Source organism: Mesoplodon densirostris, chromosome 11, assembly GCF_025265405.1.
Source record: "Mesoplodon densirostris isolate mMesDen1 chromosome 11, mMesDen1 primary haplotype, whole genome shotgun sequence".
NCBI lineage: Eukaryota > Metazoa > Chordata > Mammalia > Artiodactyla > Ziphiidae > Mesoplodon > Mesoplodon densirostris.
The window spans coordinates 23,503,026-23,523,444 of NC_082671.1; the positions used below are offsets into that span (position 1 = coordinate 23,503,026).

The following is a 20,419-nucleotide window of genomic DNA, read 5'->3' on the forward strand; positions in this document are numbered from 1 at the left end:
CAACACACAATCACTGTAGAATATTTGGCAACCATACAAATGAAAATCACCAATAATCCTAACATGGAGAGATAATCAGTATCAACATTTTTAAGATAATTACTTCCTGAGCTTTCTTATGTATACATGCACATATATTTTTTACATGCACAAACCTGGATGATACTATGATACAATTTTGTGGCCTGTTTCACTTTATATTGCTTCATGATCATTTTCCTTAGGCATCAATTTTTCTTTCAAAACATGATTTTTAATTGCTCTATAATAAGCCATCTACAGATATACCATAATTTATTTAGCAGTTCCCCTGTTTGTAGACATTTAAGGTTGATGTCAATTTTGAAGTATTATAAACACTTCAATGAAAATCTTAGTATATAAATCCCTGCCGATTCTTTCAGGATTTACTAAACGGGAATTATTGAGTCAAAATGTCTATCCATTTAAAGAGTCATTATCAGTTATTTCGACACTTGGCAGTCGATCTACAGATATGGAAGTTCCTATTTTGCTTAGAGGGAGAGCAAACATAATTCAGTTTGAAGATGGAGCCTCTTTATTTAAAATAAAGTTTGGGAAACTCAGAAAGGGGCATAACAGTAAATAATAGGAAAGAAGAGTGATCTTGAGAAGTGTAGGAAAGGACTTCCAAGCATATTAAAGTTTTCTGCACTCAAATAAGGTACAGAAATTCCGTGTGACAGACTTCTTTTGTACTTGCTTGTTTAGATTACCTGCAGGCTGGTACTGTTGTCTGAAAAGGGAGAATTAAAAAAGCCGCTCACAACGTTCATGATTGACTCAGTAACACACTTCTCCAAAAAGATGTCTGCGTGTTTCCTGTCTGTAGTTGTGTTGCAAACCTGGAGAGGAAAACAAAACAACTCAATGTGTTCTACCACATCTTTGAATTATAAGTCAATACTGGAACCTTCTAAAAATTGTCCTGAAATGGTTGTTTATAACATTTCTTCTGCTTTTGAAAGTTGCTTTGAATAAAAACATTTCTGGGACATCCCTGGTGGTCCAGTGGTAAAGAATCCGCCTTCCAACGCAGGGGAGATGGGTTCGATCCCTGGTCGAGGAACTAAGATCCCACATGCTGTGGGGCAACTAAGCCCGCGTGCTGCAGCTACTGAGCCCACGTGCTCTGGAGCCCGCACGCCACAACCAGAGAAGAGAAAACCTGCATGCCACAACTAGAGAGAAACCTGCACACTAAAATGAAGAGCCCCGCACCGCAATGAAAGATCCCAGATGCCACAACTAAGACCCGATGCAGCCAATAAATAACTAAATAACTAAATAAATATACTTAAAAAAAATTCTGCCTGAAATCCATTCAAAGTTTATCATTCTGTAGCAGTTTCACCTTTAAGTTTGATTGCCATTTCATCCTTCGGCCAGAATTCTTTCACAGACCCCAGACCCTTCTTCCAGATCTGCTTCTCCCTCCTCCTGCACACAGCCTTCTCCCTCAATCCTCAAGCCTAGCTTTGCTGAAAAATACTTTTCCACTTGATGTGAGGAAATCAAAGAGGAAACAGTCATTATAAGTACAAGAAAGTGGTGAAGGTGATTAATGGTGGCTCATATCTCTCTATACATTTTCACCTCTAATACCTGGCTCAGATTGGAGGATGCAAACAGAAAATATTTGGAGAGGAAAACAGAAAGATAAGAAAAGGTCAGGCTTCCCTGGTGGCGCAGTGGTTGAGAGTCCGCCTGCCGATGCAGGGGACGTGGGTTCGTGCCCCGGTCCGGGAAGATCCCACATGCCGCGGAGCAGCTGGGCCCGAGAGCCATGGCCGCTGGGCCTGCGCGTCCGGAGCCTGTGCTCCGCAACGGGAGAGGCCACAACAGTGAGAGGCCCGCGTACCGCAAAAAAAAAATAAAATAAAACAAAAATAAAAAATCAAAGGTCAAACCCTTGCCAACAATTTTGACTTGTTCATCCCCAGATTATCTGGGAAGCATGGAGGGTGTGTCCGTGCCTTCTTCTCAGAGTTGGCTAAGCAAGAAGACAGGACACCAGAGCAAAGGGAACATCAGCAAAGAACATGGGCTCTGACCTTTATGTGGGATTAAATAAGGCTGTAATTGGTCATTCTGCTAAACAAACTGTAAATTTCCAAACATGTCAGGGTTGACAAATTGCAAAAGCTAAGATACACGATTAAAACCGAATGAAAAAAAGTTGGGTGGTGAAAAAAAAAGAACACGGAGATAAAAAAAGAAGTGAGTGGGGGAGAACATAGGGTGCGAGGAAGGACTCAAGAACTGGGCAGAGTAAGAATGTTTAAATATCCACAAGATTACAGTGAGTCAGTGTGGTGGCCAGATGTTCCAGATGTTCTTGGACAATTCAAATTTTAATGTAAGTTTTTTATTCTTTTCAATAGGTGATTAATCAAGAGTAAGGAAACATAATTTAATCTGATATTGCTTTAAAACCCTGCACACAAATAAAATCACCAAAAACTCCCTCCTCAAACCATGTGTCCCAATGTTTCAGTTTGGAAAATAACAGTGTTTGCTGAATGGAGAGAGAAGAAAGAGCACAGGGTCTGTTTTGCTTCTAAGTCACTTCCTGTCGGGGGCAGCTCACTTTTTCCCCATCTATTAAATGACACCTACCTGACAGCGGTGTTATCAGAACTAAAAGGTTTTTAGTGTGTCTAATCCCATAGTTACCGTAGGGAATGATGCAATTAAAGAAAATAAATTATGTCAAGTTATGTCATCTTTTAGTTATTGTTTCAGCACATAACATAATGCGTGGTAAATACAAAATGTTCAATAAATGTTTGTGAAAAGAATAAACCAATTAATTTTTTTTAATGAAAGAATAAGAGAGAATAAGAAAGGACTCATTTTATCTTAGTTTAACTAAGGGTTAGACTATTTGTGGAATAGCAAACCTCAGGTTAAAATTTAATGTGGTCCCAGATCTAATATAAAATTGATTTTCCCATGATGGATATTAAGTAGGATTTATTTCATTTAGTATCTTTCTGCACTGGCTTTTATGGTGAATTTTTCTGATACATAGGATAAAAATATATTAAAGTTGAGTAAGTAGTTGAACAATTCTACCATAACCAGCCCAGAGAAGCTTCTTCCTCATCCAGTGACATTTCACACAATTGAACGGGGCTTTCTGGAGCTACCAGAGAATTACACTACGTTACCTGCAACTGATCATTTGCTAAAGAACCCCACAGATTTGCTTTAGTCAGTGGATTAATTAATAAAAGTTATCTATAATACTTCTAGATGAAGGCTTTCCTCAAAATCCTGGTCATGGAAATTCTGGGTTTACACAACTGTGTGGAACCTATTCCTTAATTCATTTGTACAAGAAATTCAAATAATGTCCAAGATACTTTTTATGCCTCAGATGAATGACAACTTTTTCACCTTTAGAGCCTGTATCTTACACTGTAATATTATGGACAGGCAAGAGATAAGGAAGCCACTTTTTTTTTTTCTTTTGCGGTACATGGGCCTCTCACTGTTCTGGCCTCTCCCATTGTGGAGCACAGGCTCCGGACACGCAGGCTCAGCGGCCATGGCTCACGGGCCCAGCCGCTCCGCGGCATGTGGGATCTTCCCGGACCGGGGCACGAACCCACGTCCCCTGCATCGGCAGGCGGACTCTCAACCACAGCGCCACCAGGGAAGCCCGCCACTTTTTAAATTAAAGTCCTTAAAAACTTTTCAGGAAATAAGGAACCTAATTATTAGCAACATTTCTTTATCTTGTCTTTTATTTATTTTTACTGTTTCTTTCCAATAAAGATTAGAAATGGCTCAAATAAAATTACATCATATTAAATTAATTTTTATGTGTAATACATATATTTTTAAAGTTTCTGTTTGCAGATATTATTCACATACCATTACTTCCTATCAAACATTCCCATGTACCATCATTATTTAAACACTTATTTCAAAACGCTATATTTATTCCATCACTCTAATGCACCATCATGCTTTAATCCATTTTTGGAATGAGTTTAGGTATACGTAGCTAAAAAATACAAATCATTTTCTTATTTTCTTAGCTATTTCTTTCTTGCGAGTCTTTTATGAGATTCCCCCTCCCCCCCGATTATTGCTATTATACAGGATTATGCAAGATTATTATTTTTACTTTCAGATTTTGGGGGTATATTTCACCAAAAGAGGAATCACCAGATGAGGGTATATAGACAGTTCTGTACTACTTGCTGGGCTCATCCTCTAAAATAATAAATTTACAATGATATCAACAACCTATCTGTGCATACACAGGATGTTCCTTCATGACTATCCACTAGCTCTAGCTTTCGGGCTCTGGTTAGGTTCAGCGGATGCGAGGCACTGGCAGAAGATCACAGAGTGGGAGAGAAAGCAGTCAGGTACCTACTCTGCCTCTGCCTCTACCTGCATCCCCATCTCCATTCGCCTCGTTGAGGCTTCAGCAGTGTCTGTGTCTCTGGGTATAGCTTCTGCTGGAGACCTTCTGCAACGTCTCCAAGTTCTCTCTGGGCTCTGGGAACACTGGTGCCACCCTTGCCCCTTCAGGCCTGGGGTGGAAATAGCTTTGCACTGTTACCCATTCCTGGATGCTTCCCTGTCACTCCTGGTTCCTTTAACCCTTCCCACACCTCTTGGAGTGTGCCATCTGTTTGCTGCTAGAACTGTTAAATTATAATTACTTTTTCCAGTTTAATGATACCTAAAATTTATTTTATCTGGCATTTCTGACATTGCTAGCAAGGCAGGGCATTTTTCACATAATAACTTCATGTCTATATTTTGTCACGTAGAGATGATTCAAACCATCGAAATGACTTTAAAATGAAACATGGATAATGACTGTATATTACATATCAGTAAACATATTTTACATAATAAACGTTTCAGCAGTCATTTCACATGTATTTTCACATTCTGACTCTTTAGAATATTCCTTTCATTACATTTCATGGTGTAAAATAATTTTTAGCATTCAGGCACTATTTTTTTTTTATTTGGGTCCTTTCCATTTGTTTAATATAAAGAAGGAAAAATCCCTTCCACAAAAGAAGAGAATATTCTGAACATTTTTGTTCTAGCTTTATTTGGGAGTCCTTCTCCCATCTCCATCCACATCTTGACTCCTACTTAACTTTTTAAGCTATCTGAATTTTCTGCTGTAGGTGACCTGATTTATGCATTCTGATTAGTTTTTTTCCATACTGATATCCCATTGTCCTCCAAACATTGATTTGATAGTAATTTCTTGCCTCACTCTCAGGTTACTTGAATTTTATCTTATAGTGTATCACTAATCACTGTTTAAATCTCTCCTCATATCTCTGGTATACTCCATGTATCATTATTTTTTAAGTATTTTAAGTCAATTCTATAAGAATGAAATGATTTTCAATTTGTAATGTGTTTTACACTGGAAAAACAAGTCTACCTTCATTGTCCTTTCCAAGAAAAAAAAAATCACCTTTTGAAATATCTGTCCTTTTCTGCTTCCAGATGAATTTTACTATGCGCCTATAAAATTTCATGGACTATCACTTAGGGACATAAATTGTCAAATTAAAACTAACTATTAGGGGCTTCCCTGGTGGCGCAGTGGTTGAGAGTCCGCCTGCCGATGCAGGGGACGCGGATTCGTGCCCTGGTCCGGGAGGATCCCATATGCCGCAGAGCGGCTGGGCCCGTGAGCCATGGCCGCTGAGCCTGCACGTCCGGAGCCTGTGCTCCGCAATGGGAGAGGCCACAACAGTGAGAGGCCCGTGTACCACAAAAAAAAAAAAAACAAAAAAACCCCACTAACTATTAGACTAGGAGTTAGAACAGTGAACCAAACCAAACAAAGTCCCTACTCTATTGGAGCTCTGATTCTAATCAAAAGAGATACACAATATACAAATTAACAAACATACAAGTGGTAAAAATAGAGCAAATAAATAGACTTTCAGAAAAATAAAGAGCAAGTAGTGCAGGCAATACAGCAGGAGGAGTAGGTACGGAGAAGGATTACTATTTTATCTAAATTGCTTGGAGAACTTCTCTGTATAAGGTAACATTTTAACAAAGAACCGAAGGAAGTGCAGAAATAGCCACGGAGGTTTCTGGGGAAAAAGCAAGTAAAAATCTGTCTCCACCATTAGAATATAAGTCCCTAGACACCAGGAGCTGCTCTGTCTTGCTCCCCACTGCACATGCAGTACCTTAGCACATAGTAGGTATTTAAATCATTGGTTGAACAAATAAACATTAAGCGTAATTTCTAGATATAATTATTTCTGAGATTTCTCCCCTTGTACATATGATGTCCCTTCTCTCTTCTGCTCTAAAAGTGACTCTTACTTTTCCAAAGATGACAGATTGGGTTAAATAAGTTAGCATACATACACTGGAGCAGCCCTGTCCAAGAGGACTTTCAGCAATGATGGAAATCTTCTATATCTGGGATGTCCAAGATCGTAACCTCTAGGCATGTGCTTATTGAGCACTTGAAATGGTTTTTTTAATTTTATTTTATCTAATTAAAATTTAAATTTAAATGTGGCAAGTTGCTACCCTACCGGATAGGGCAGCTCTCGCCAGTAATATACTTTTGATCATACAGACCATGGAATACAAATCTTAAAAATCATTTTTTTATTCCTCATAGGCAGTAAAAATGTTCTTATAAATATCTGAGGTGACATCTCATATTTATTTTAATTTGCATTCCTTTATTTATGAGGCCAAAACTTTTCCAAACATTCGCTTTTAATATCTCTTTTTTATGTGAGTCATCCGTGCCTACACTTTCTTAGAATTTTAAATTCATTTTTTAAAAGGTAATATATATTGATGTTAAGAAAAATATTAACTGTAGGAACCCTGTAAAAAATACAAAAATACAAAATGGAAAACAAAAATTATCCGTAATCTCAAAATCCAAACAAAACCATGGTTAACATCTTGGAATCTTTTCTTCTAATCTTTTTGCTCCTATATATTTTACATAATGGAAATAATTCTGGATAACTGGGTTTTTATTCCCCTTTTAATACTCATCACTCAATCATTAGCACTTCTCATATCATTAAAAATCTTCAAAAAATAATCAGTGATACTATAACTTCAATCTTATAGATATATCATAATTTGTTGAACCATTTCTTTATTATTAAATATGTAAACTATTTCCTACTGTATTTTATTATAAAAGTATGTTGAACTTCCTTGCCCATAAATCCTTGATATCATTTCTAATTATTTCCTAAGGGACAGATTCTTGGAAGGTAAATTACTTGACACATTAAAAAGGTATGAAGGCTTTTTTTAATGTACTACCAAAATGCTTTTCAAAAAGACAGCATAAATTTACTCTCATCAGCAAGGTATGTAAACCAACATTTAATATTATCGTTTTACTTTTATCCTTTTACTCTTAAACTTTGACAGTTAGAAATTAGATCTTATTTTCCTTTTTATTTTCTTAAAATTATTAACAGTTGACTATTTTCTCAGGGATTTACTTGTATGTCCTCCTCTATAAATCATGAATGCCTGAATTTGGCTCATTTTATCATTAGATTGTTATAGTGCTTTTCTTATCTATCTATCTATCTATTTATATGTTCTTTGTATAAAGGTTATTAGTTCTTTTTTAATGTAGTGTAACTTTTTCTATTTTGATGTTCTTTTATTTTTATGATGTTTTTATATACTTAAGTTTTAAATTTTCAAATAGTGAAACGTTTTTCCTTAGCTAATTTCATCTATTGCTCTTATGCTTAAAAATAACTCTCTCATCCAAAGACAGACAAATATCCACCTACATTTCCAACCATTTTTATCATTTCACATTTATCTCTAAAATCTATTGCAATTTACGCTAATGTATGATGTGAGGACATGAACTGAGTTCATTTCACCCCAAATAGCCAGGGTCTTCAAATGTCAATCTGATTTAGTTCAAATCAACAATTTTTATTGAATGCCCATATTCCATGCCAAGAACATTCTGTGTACCTGGGATCCATCAGTGAACAACAAAATATATAAAAATCACAACCCTGGGCCTCCGTGGTGGCGCAGTGGTTGAGAGTCCGCCTGCCGATGCAGGGGATACGGGTTCGTGCCCCGGTCTGGGAGGATCCCATATGCCGCGGAGCGGCTGGGCCCATGAGCCATGGCCGCTGGGCCTGCGCATCCGGAGCCTGTGCTCCGCAACGGGAGAGGCCACAACAGTGAGAGGCCCGCATACAGCAAAAAAAAAAAAAAAAAAAAAATCACAACCCTAATGGAGTTTATTATTATTAATTTAATAATCCAGGGGTAGGCAAACTATCATGGGTCAAATCTAGCCATATCTATTTATTTATATATTGTCTATGACTCCTTTCCCTTTAGTAATTGCTATAAGAGCTGTGATGGTAGCCTAAAAAACTATCAAGATCTTCACAGAAAAAGTTTGCTGATCACCGGAAATAACCCATCACTTCCCTACTAATAGGTGATAATTTCTTTATTATATCTTAATGGCTTACATAAGTAAAAATCTTTTTCTGGCTTTTTATTCCATTCCATTGACAGGCCCACTTAATTCTATGCTAAAACCACATAATTTGTTTTCAAATTCACTTTTTAAATATTTTTAACTTCAGATGATATTTATTTATTTATTCCACCAATACTGGGAATTCCCTGGTTGGGACTCAGAGCTTTCACTGCCATGGCCCAGGTTCAGTCCCTGGTGGGGAAACTGGGATCCTGCGGGCCACATGGTGCAGCCTAAATAGATACATAAATAATAACACAAATACTGAGTATCTACTATGCGTGAGACGCTGTTCTAGGTCAGCTATGCAGCAGTGAACCAAACAGACAAAATCTCTGCCTTTCTTTTGTTTCAGCAGAAACAAACACGAATACATATAAAAACATCAGGTGGGGATAAAATGAAGCAAATGAAAGAGGGACGGAAGGAAGACATTGTCACTTATACCAGGTAGTCAGCCAAGGCCTCTCTGAAGACTTTAGGCAAGGACCTGAAAGAAGTCACGAGAATGGAGGGTACCTGGGGGATGAGAGCATCCCAGGCAGATGCAAAGATGCTGAGATGAGAGTGTGTTTGCCATATCTGAGGAGCAGCAAGAGGCCACCAGGTGAAGCAGAGAGCTAGGTAGGGGGAGAACAAGAGGACACTGGGAAGTGAGGGCAGGGATGGGGGTGTTTGTTGGACAGGGGAGAGCCCAATCATGTAGTGGTTTTACTCTGTGAGGAATCTGAGCAGAGGAGTGACCTGAATCAAAGTTCTTCCTCTTTTTTAATCATTATAGCTGCTGTATAGAGAAGAGATGATGAAGGGAGGGGGCAAGAGTAGAAGCAGGGAAAACAGGTTATGAAGCTACTGAAGGTATCCAGATGAGAGTTAATGGTACCTTGTTGCAGGGTGGCAGTGATCAAAGTATTCAGAGGTAGTCAGATTCTGAATATTTTAAGGTTAAAGCTTGCAGAATTTGCTAAAGGATTAAACTGAAGAGCAAGAAAATAAGAGTTACAGATGACACCAAGATTCTTATGCCTGAATGCCTAGACTGAATGATGGAATTGCCCTTTACTGAGACACACATGACTTGAGAAGGCATTAATTTTAGTGGGCCATGAAAGTGAATGAAGAGTTTGAGGTTCGATAATCAACTGGAGATGTCACGGGGGCAGTGAGATATGTGAGACTATCAGGGGAAGGACCCAAGCTTCACCCAGCCTGGGATTAAAGCTAGGAGAGTGGATGAGATCAGCAAGCAAGTGACTGGAGACAGAGAAGGGAGCAAGTCTAAGGTTTAAGCCTGGCACATTTCAGTATTTAGAAGCTGGGAAGATTTGGAGGAAACAGCAAAGGAGATTGAAAGGGAGTGGCCAGTGAGGTGGGAACAGGGCTGATATCCTGGGGGCCAAGTGAGGACAGGTTTCAAGAAGGAATCAATCAACTATGATAAACGCTGAAGTTGACTTGAAGAGCAGGACAGGGGCCAACCAATCATCAATCGAGAAGAGCCAAACAAGTGCTCATCCCACCTGGGCACCATCAGTATAATTCAGCATGAAAATGGAGGAGAAAAACATAATTACAACTGAGGGAAAGGTGCTACACACAAAATAATATTTACAGAATATTTACACTCTTCACTTGACTGCAATGTTAGCTAATAAGGGCATATTCAAAGAAGGCTTTAGAATGAGACTTTTCGATGGCTCATTCAACTTCAGAAAGTGAAGAAAATGGGCCTCCCTGGTGGCGCAGTGGTTGAGAGTCCGCCTGCCGATGCAGGGGATACGGGTTCGTGCCCCGGTCTGGGGGGATCCCATATGCCGCGGAGCGGCTGGGCCCGTGAGCCATGGCCGCTGGGCCTGCGCATCCGGAGCCTGTGCTCCGCAACGGGAGAGGCCACAACAGTGAGAGGCCCGCATACTGCAAAAAGAAAAAAAAAAAAAAAAAAGAGGACTTCCGGGTAAGATGGCGGAAGAGTAAGACGCGGAGATCACCTTCCTCCCCACAGATACACCAGAAATACAGCTACACGTGCAACAACTCCTACAGAACACCTACTGAACGCTGGCAGAAGACCCCAGACCTCCCAAAAGGCAAGAAACTCCCCACATACCTGGGTGGGGCAAAGCGGAGAGATTCCCGCACAGAGGAGCGGTGCCGAGCGGCACTCACCAGCCCGAGAGGCTTGTCTGCTCCCCCGCCAGGGCGGGCGGCGCTGGAGCTGAGGCTCGGGCTTCGGTCAGAGCGCAGGGAGAGGACTGGGACTGGCGGCGAGAACTCAGCCTGAAGGGGGCTAATGTGCCACAGCTAGCCGGGAGGGAGTCCGGGAAAACTCTGGAGCTGCCGAAGAGGCAGGAGACTTTTTCTTCCCTCTTGGTTTCCTGGTGCGCGAGGAGAGGGGATTAAGAGCGCCGCGTAGAGGAGCTCCAGAGACGGGCGCGAGTCGCGGCTGAAGGCGCGGAGCCCAGAGACGGGCGTGGGACGCTGGGGCTGCTGCTGCCGCCGCCAAGAAGCCTGTGTGCGAGCGCAGGTCACTGTCCACACCGCCCTTCCGGGAGCCTGTGCAGCCTGCCACTGCCGGGGTCCCGGGATCAAGGGGCGGCTTCCCTGGGAGAACGCACGGCGCGCCTCGGGCTGGTGCAACGTCACGCCGACCTCTGCCGCTGCAGGCTCGCCCCGCACTCCGTGCCCCTCCCTCCCGCCCGGCCTGAGTGAGCCAGAGTCCCCGAAGAGGCTGCTCCTTTAACCCTGTCCTGTCTGAGCGAAGAACAGACGCCCTCCGGCGACCTACGCGCAGAGGCGGGGCCAAATCCAAAGCTGAGACCCAGGAGCTGTGAGAACAAAGAAGAGAAAGGGAAACCTCTCCCAGCAGCCTCAGAAGCAGCGGATTAAAGCTCCACAATCAACTTCATGTACCCTGCATCTGTGGAATACATGAATAGACAACAAATCATCCCAAATTGAGGAGCCAGGAGTCAGTGCTGTGCCTCTGAGGTGGGAGAGCGAACTTCAGGACACTGGTCCACAAGAGACCTCCCAGCTCCACATAATATCAAACGGCGAAAATCTTCCAGAGATCTCCATCTCAACACCAGCACCCAGCTTCACTCAACGACCAGCAAGCTACAGTGATGGACACCCTATGCCAAACAACTAGCAAGACAGGAACACAACACCACCCATTAGCAGAGAGGCTGCCTCAAATCATAAAAAGTCTGTAAACACCCCAAAACACACCACCAGACGTGGACCTGCCCACCAGAAAGACAAGATCCAGCCTCATCCACCAGAACACAGGCAGTAGTCCCCCCCACCAAGAAGCCTACACAACCCACTAAACCAACCTTAGCCACTGGGGACAGACACCAAAAACAACGGGAACTACGAACCTGCAGCCTGCAAAGAGGAGACCCCAAACACAGTAATATAAGCAAAATGAGAAGACAGAAAAACACACAGCAGGAGAAGGAGCAAGATAAAAACCCACCAGACCTAACAAATGAAGAGGTAATAGGCAGTCTATCTGAAAAAGAATTCAGAATAATGATGGTAAAGATGATCCAAAATCTTGGAAATAGAATAGACAAAATGCAAGAAACAGTTAACAAGGACCTAGAAGAACTAAAGACGAATCAAGCATCGATTAAAAACACAATAAATGAAATAAAAAATACTCTAGATGGGATCAATAGCAGAATAACTGAGGCAGAAGAACGGATAAGTGAGGTGGAAGATAAAATAGTGGAAATAACTGCTGCACAGCAAAATAAAGAAAAAAGAATGAAAAGAACAGAGGACAGTCTCAGAGACCTCTGGGACAATATTAAACGCACCAACATTCGAATTATAGGGGTTCCAGAAGAAGAAGAGAAAAAGAAAGGGACTGAGAAAATATTTGAAGAGATTATAGTTGAAAACTTCCCTAATATGGGAAAGGAAATAGTTAATCAAGTCCAGGAGGCACAGAGAGTCCCATACAGAATAAATCCAAGGAGAAATACACCAAGACACATATTAATCAAACTGTCAAAAATTAAACACAAAGAAATCATATTAAAAGCAGCAAGGCAAAAACAACAAATAACACACAAGGGAATCCCCATCAGGATAACAGCTGATCTCTCAGCAGAAACTCTACAAGCCAGAAGGGAGTGGCAGGACATACTTAAAGTGATGAAGGAGAAAAACCTGCAACCAAGATTACTCTACCCAGCAAGGATCTCATTCAGATTTGATGGAGAAATTAAAACGTTTACAGACAAGCAAAAGCTGAGAGAGTTCAGCACCACCAAACCAGCTTTACAACAAATGCTAAAGGAACTTCTCTAGGCAAGAAACACAACAGAAGGAAAAGAACTACAATAACGAACCCAAAACAATTAAGAAAATGGGAATAGGAACATACATATCAATAATTACCTTAAATGTAAATGGACTAAATGCTCCCACCAAAAGACACAGACTGGCTGAATGGATACAAAAACAAGACCCATATATATGCTGTCTACAAGAGACCCACTTCAGACCTAGAGACACATACAGACTGAAAGTAAGGGGATGGAAAAAGATATTCCATGCAAATGGAAACCAAAAGAAAGCTGGAGTAGCAATTCTCATATCAGACAAAATAGACTTTAAAATAAAGACTACTAGAAGAGACAAAGAAGGACACTACATAATGATCAAGGGATCAATCCAAGAAGAAGATATAACAATTGTAAATATTTATGCACCAAACATAGGAGCACCTCAATACATAAGGGAAATATTAACAGCCATAAAAGGAGAAATCGACAGTAACACAATCATAGTAGGGGACTTTAACACCCCACTTTCACCAATGGACAGGTCATCCAAAATGAAAATAAATAAGGAAACACAAGCTTTAAATGATACATTAAACAAGATGGACTTAATTGATATTTATAGGACATTCCATCCAAAAACAACAGAATACACATTTTTCTCAAGTGCTCATGGAACATTCTCCAGGATAGATCATATCTTGGGTCACAAATCAAGCCTTGGTAAATTTAAGAAAATTGAAATTGTATCAAGTATCTTTTCCGACCACAATGCTATGAGACTAGATATCAATTACAGGAAAAGAGCTGTAAAACATACAAACACATGGAGGCTAAACAATACACTACTTAATAATGAAGTGATCACTGAAGAAATCAAAGAGGAAATTAAAAAATACCTAGAAACAAATGACAATGGAGACACGACGACCCAAAACCTATGGGATGCAGCAAAAGCAGTTCTAAGAGGGAAGTTTATAGCAATACAATCCCACCTTAAGAAACAGGAAATATCTCGAATAAACAACCTAACCTTGCACCTAAAGCAATTAGAGAAAGAAGAACAAAAACATCCCAAAGTTAGCAGAAGGAAAGAAATCATAAAAATCAGATCAGAAATAAATGAAAAAGAAATGAAGGAAACGATAGCAAAGATCAATAAAACTAAAAGCTGGTTCTTTGAGAAGATAAACAAAATTGATAAACCATTAGCCAGACTCATCAAGAAAAAAAGGGAGAAGACTCAAATCAATAGAATTAGAAATGAAAAAGGAGAAGTAACAACTGACACTGCAGAAATACAAAAGATCATGAGAGATTACTATAAGCAACTCTATGCCAATAAAATGGACAACCTGGAATAAATGGACAAATTCTTAGAAATGCACAACCTGCCAAGACGAATCAGGAAGAAATAGAAAATATGAACAGACCAATCACAAGCACTGAAATTGAAACTGTGATTAAAAATCTTCCAACAAACAAAAGCCCAGGACCAGATGGCTTCACAGGCGAATTCTATCAAGCATTTAGAGAAGAGCTAACACCTATCCTTCTCAAACTCTTCCAAAATATAGCAGAGGGAGGAACACTCCCAAACTCATTCTACGAGGCCACCATCACCTTGATACCAAAACCAGACAAGGATGTCACAAAGAAAGAAAACTACAGGCCAATATCACTGATGAACATAGATGCAAAAATCCTCAACAAAATACTAGCAAACAGAATCCAACAGCACATTAAAAGGATCATACACCATGATCAAGTGGGGTTTATTCCAGGAATGCAAGGATTCTTCAATATACGCAAATCAATCAATGTGATACACCATATTAACAAGTTGAAGGAGAAAAACCATATGATCATCTCAATAGATGCAGAGAAAGCTTTTGACAAAATTCAACACCCATTTATGATAAAAACCCTGCAGAAAGTAGGCATAGAGGGAACTTTCCTCAACATAATAAAGGCCATATATGACAAACCCACAGCCAGCATCGTCCTCAATGGTGAAAAACTGAAACCATTTCCACTAAGATCAGGAACAAGACAAGGTTGCCCACTCTCACCACTCTTATTCAACATAGTTTTGGAAGTTTTAGCCACAGCAATCAGAGAAGAAAAGGAAATAAAAGGAATCCAAATGGGAAAAGAAGAAGTAAAGCTGTCACTGTTTGCAAATGACATGATACTATACATAGAGAATCCTAAAGATGCTACCAGAAAACTACTAGAGCTAATCAATGAATTTGGTAAAGTTGCAGGATACAAAATTAATGCACAGAAATCTCTGGCATTCCTATATACTAATGATGAAAAATCTGAAAGTGAAATCAAGGAAACACTCCCATTTACCATTGCAACAAAAAGAATAAAATATCTAGGAATAAACCTACCTAAGGAGACAAAAGACCTGTATGCAGAAAATTATAAGACACTGATGAAAGAAATTAAAGATGATACAAATAGATGGAGAGATGTACCATGTTCTTGGATTGGAAGAATCAACATTGTGAAAATGACTCTACTACCCAAAGCAATCTACAGATTCAATGCAATACCTATCAAACTGCCAATGGCATTTTTCACAGAACTAGAACAAAAAATTTCACAATTTGTATGGAAACACAAAAGACCCCGAATAGCCAAAGCAATCTTGAGAACGAAAAATGGAGCTGGAGGAATCAGGCTCCCTGACTTCAGACTATACTACAAAGCTACAGTAATCAAGACAGTATGGTACTGGCACAAAAACAGAAAGATAGATCAATGGAACAGGATAGAAAGCCCAGAGATAAACCCACGGACATATGGTCACCTTATCTTTGATAAAGGAGGCAGGAATGTACAGTGGAGAAAGGACAGTCTCTTCAATAAGTGGTGCTGGGAAAACTGGACAGGGACATGTAAAAGTATGAGATTAGATCACTCCCTAACACCATACACAAAAATTAGCTCAAAATGGATTAAAGACCTAAATGTAAGGCCAGACACTATCAAACTCCTAGAGGAAAACATAGGCAGAACACTCTATGACATAAATCACAGCAAGATCCTTTTTGACCCACCTCCTAGAGAAATGGAAATAAAGACAAAAATAAACACATGGGACCTAATGAAACTTCAAAGCTTTTGCACAGCAAAGGAAACCATAAACAAGACGAAAAGACAACCCTCAGAATGGGAGAAAATATTTGCAAATGAAGCAACTGACAAAGGATTGATCTCCAAAATTTATAAGCAGCTCATGCAGCTCAATAATAAAAAAACAAACAACCCAATCCAAAAATGGGCAGAAGACCTAAATAGACATTTCTCCACAGAAGATATACAGACAGCCAACAAACACATGAAAGGATGCTCAACATCTTTACTCATTAGAGAAATGCAAATCAAAACTACAATGAGATATCATCTCACACCAGTCAGAATGGCCATCATCAAAAAATCTAGAAACAATAAATGCTGGAGAGGGTGTGGAAAAAAGGGAACACTCTTGCACTGCTGGTGGGAATGTGAATTGGTACAGCCACTATGGAGAACGGTATGGAGGTTCCTTAAAAAACTACAAATAGAACTACCATATGACCCAGCAATCCCACTACTGGGCATATACCCTGAGAAAACCATAATTCAAAAAGAGACATGTACCAAAATGTTCATAGCAGCCCTATTTACAATAGCCCGGAGATGGAAACAACCTAAGTGTCCATCATCGGATGAATGGATAAAGAAGATGTGGCACATATATACAATGGAATATTACTCAGCCATAAAAAGAAATGAAATTGAGCTATTTGTAATGAGGTGGATGGACCTAGAATCTGTCATACAGAGTGAAGTAAGTCAGAAAGAGAAAGACAAATACTGTATGCTGACACATATATATGGAATTTAAGAAAAAAATGTCATCAAGAACCTAGGGGTAAGACAGGAATAAAGACACAGACCTACTAGAGCATGGACTTGAGGATATGGGGAGGGGGAAGGGTAAGCTGTGACAAAGTGAAAGAGCGGCATGGACATATATACACTACCAAATGTAAGGTAGATAGCTAGTGGGAAGCAGCCGCATAGCACAGGGAGATCAGCTCGGTTCTTTGTGACCGCCTGGAGGGGTGGGATAGGGAGGGTGGGAGGGAGACGCAAAAGGGAGGGGATATGGGAACATATGTATATGTATAACTGATTAAATTTGTAAAATAAAAAAAAAATAAAAAATAAAAAAAAAAAAAAGAAAGTGAAGAAAATAATGGAATCAACTCATCAAGGAAAGAAAACCTATACAATCCTATCAAATTAGAGAACCTAGAAAGTGTGTTTCAAAGTACATATAAATTTATCTTTACTCCCATTTCCTACCTATTTGGTAAGCTAAACAAAGGGAGAGAATGCTCAAGTGACCTATTTGGAAATGAAATACTCTGATTTGTCTTGTTTGGCAATGACTGATGGGGCAATGACATGACAATGTGTTAGCTGTGTCTCTAAGTTATACCTCGGTCTAATGTCATCTGCCAGTACATCACTTAGGGTATTGCTGGCCATTACAGAATCTTGAAATGGATAGCAAAATTGAGAACATCTTCAAAAGAAAAGGGAGTCTGACACTGAACACTGCCCTCCTCCCCGTCCAAATGCTTTCTAATGATGACTCAAATCCCCTGACTTTGCAACAACAATCAGTTAGGAAGGCAAAGAAAAGCATTTCTGCCCTACACCCACCAATTTTAGCTGCACTGGCACAGAGATCAAAGTGGGCTGCCGTTAAATGCTCTAAAGGACAGTAGAACAACTTTTCATGTATCTAACAGCTCTGCTGCCTATCTAAATCTGGTATATTTACAGGACATGGATGCAGTCTCTGTCAGAAAATCAGAATAGAGTAAGTACGTGAAACAATCTAGTGCAAATAAACAAATAAAAATAAATAAAATTAATAAAAATAAACAAATTTAGTTCATTAAAAAGTCTTTCAGAAAGCTTTTCTTATATGGGTCTTACCAAGATAACAGACAAGGGGGTACAAACAGAAAAATGAAAGATACTAATTAAGGGGACTCTTTAGAGAGCTTTACCAAGAGCAAACAAAAAGAACTCGGTGGTGCTGACTCCTGAGAAACATGAGGAGAAAGGCGGAAGGTGGTATGAGGGCCACTCCATATTAATAGTTCATTTGCCTTCTAAATAGGATTGCTTTCCACATTTCTACTAAAATAATCATCTGCCTCGTGCTGGCTGGATCCTGCCTGAAGCACTGGGTTCCATCGTGAATGCCATATGTTTAAAACACTGACAAATTAGAAAGAACTCAAAACTGTACTGGAAACAAGAAGCCCAGAAGCCTTAACAGAAGAGGAACCACTGAAAGTCATGGAGAAAATAATGGGAGACATGAGGGCTGTCGTGACACATTTGAAAAGCTATTGTGGAAAGAGCCCTGCAATAGGCTGCCACAGACCTCCCAGCTCTGTTCCTAGCCAGGCGAATCACTCCATGCTAGCAAATTAATGTCTCTGGAACTCGGGAGCAAAATTAGGAGGTCAGCCTAGATGATCTTAAGTTCCTTTAAGTTGAATAATTTTATCATTTCAAACTAGATCACCAGCAAGAAGAATAGTAAACACGCACATTCTTCCTGAACGGAATCATTCTATGCTGCTATAGAAGGAAAGAATAAGTAAAAATTATAACAGATAAAAATCTGGGGCCCTGAACCAAGATGGCGGAGTAAAAGGATGTGCTCTCACTCCCTCTTGTGAGAACACCAGAATCACAACTAGCTGGACAATGATTGACAGGAAGACACTGGAAATCACCACAAAAGATACCCCACATCCAAAGACAAAGGAGAAGCCAAAATGAGATGGTAAGAGGGGTGCAATCACATAAAATCAAATCCCGTAACTGCTGGGTGGGTGACTCACAGACAGGAGAACACTTATACCACAGAAATCCACCCACTGGAGTGAAGGTCCTGAGCCCCACGTCAGGCTTCCCAACCTGGGGTTCTGGCAACGGGAGGAGGAATTCCTAGAGAATCAGACTTTGAGGGCTAGTGGGATTTGATTGCAGGACATCGACAGGACTGGGGTAAACAGACACTCCACTCTTGGAAGGGACACACAAAGTAGTGTGCACATCGGGACCCAGGGGAAGGAGCAGTGACCCCAGGGGAGACTGAACAATACCTACCTGCTAGTGCTGGAGGGTCTCCTGCAGAGGCGGGGGGTGGCTGTGTCTCATGGTGAGGACAAGGACACTGGCAGCAGAAGTTCTGGGAAGTACTCCTTGGTGTGAGCCCTCCAAGAGTCCACCATTAGCCCCACCAGAGAGCCCAGGTAGGCTCCAGTGTTGGGTCGCCTCAGGCCAAACAACCAACAGAGAGGGAACTCAGCCCAACACAACAGCAGACAAGCAGATTAAAGTTTTACTGAGATCTGCCCACAGGAAAAACAGCCAGCTCTACCCACCACCAGTCCCTCACATCAGGAAGCTTGCACAAGCCTCTTAGATAGCCCCATCCACCAGAGGGCTGATAGCAGAAGCAAGAAGAACTACAATACTGCAGACTGTGGAACAAAAACCACATTCACAGAAAGATACACAAGATGAAAAGGCAGAGGGCTATGTACCAGATGAAGGAAAAAGATAAAACCCCAGAAAAACAACTAAATGAAGTGGAGATAGGAAATCTTCCAGAAAAAGAATTCAGAATAATGATAGTGAAGATGATCCAGGACCTCGGAAAAGGAATGGAGGCAAATATCAAGAAGATGCAAGAAATGTTTAAAAAAGACCCAGAAGAATTAAAGAACAAACAAACAGAGATGAACAATACAATAACTGAAATGAAAACTACACTAGAAGGAATCAATAGCAGAATAACTGAGGCAGAAGAAAGGATAAGTGACCTGAATGACAGAATGGTGGAATTCACTGCTGTGGAACAGAATAAAGACAAAAGAATGAAAAGAAATGAGACAGCCTAAGAGACCTCTGGGACAACATTAAACGCAACAACATTCGCATTATAGGGGTCCAGAAGGAGAAGAGAGCGAGAAAGGACCAGAGAAAATATTTGCAGAGATTATAGTCGAAAACATCCCTAACATGGGAAAGGAAATAGCAACCCAAGTCCAGGAAATGCAGTGAGTCCTATACAGGATAAACCCAAGGAGAAACACACTGAGACACATACTAATCAAATTGGCAAAAATTAAAGACAAAGAAAAATTATTGAAAGCAGAAAGGGAAAAATGACAAATAACATACAAGGGAATTCCCATAAGGTTAACAACTGATTTCTCAGGAGAAACTCTAGAGCCAGAAGGCAGTGGCATGATATACTTAAAGTGATGAAAGGGAAGAACCTACAACCAAGATTACTCTACCCAGCAAGGATCTCATTAAGATTCAATGGAGAAAGCAAAAGATTTACAGACGAGAAAAAGCTAAGAGAATTCAGCACCACCAAACCAGCTCTACAACAAATGCTACAGGAACTTCTCTAAGTGGGAAACACAAGATAAGAAAAGTACCTACAGGGGCCTCCCTGGTGGCGCAGTGG

The 20,419-nt window shown here is 40.3% G+C and overlaps 1 protein-coding gene across 1 annotated transcript in view; it reads right to left on the reverse strand.

Moving 5' to 3' along the window:
• The window catches only part of ITPR2 (inositol 1,4,5-trisphosphate receptor type 2), a 538,352-nt gene that overhangs the window by 248,837 nt on the left and 269,096 nt on the right, over nucleotides 1–20,419 (reverse strand). The window contains exon 33 of the mRNA XM_060113623.1: nucleotides 738–866. Within this exon, the coding sequence (XP_059969606.1) occupies nucleotides 738–866 (129 nt within the window). The remainder of the gene's footprint in view (nucleotides 1–737; nucleotides 867–20,419) is intronic.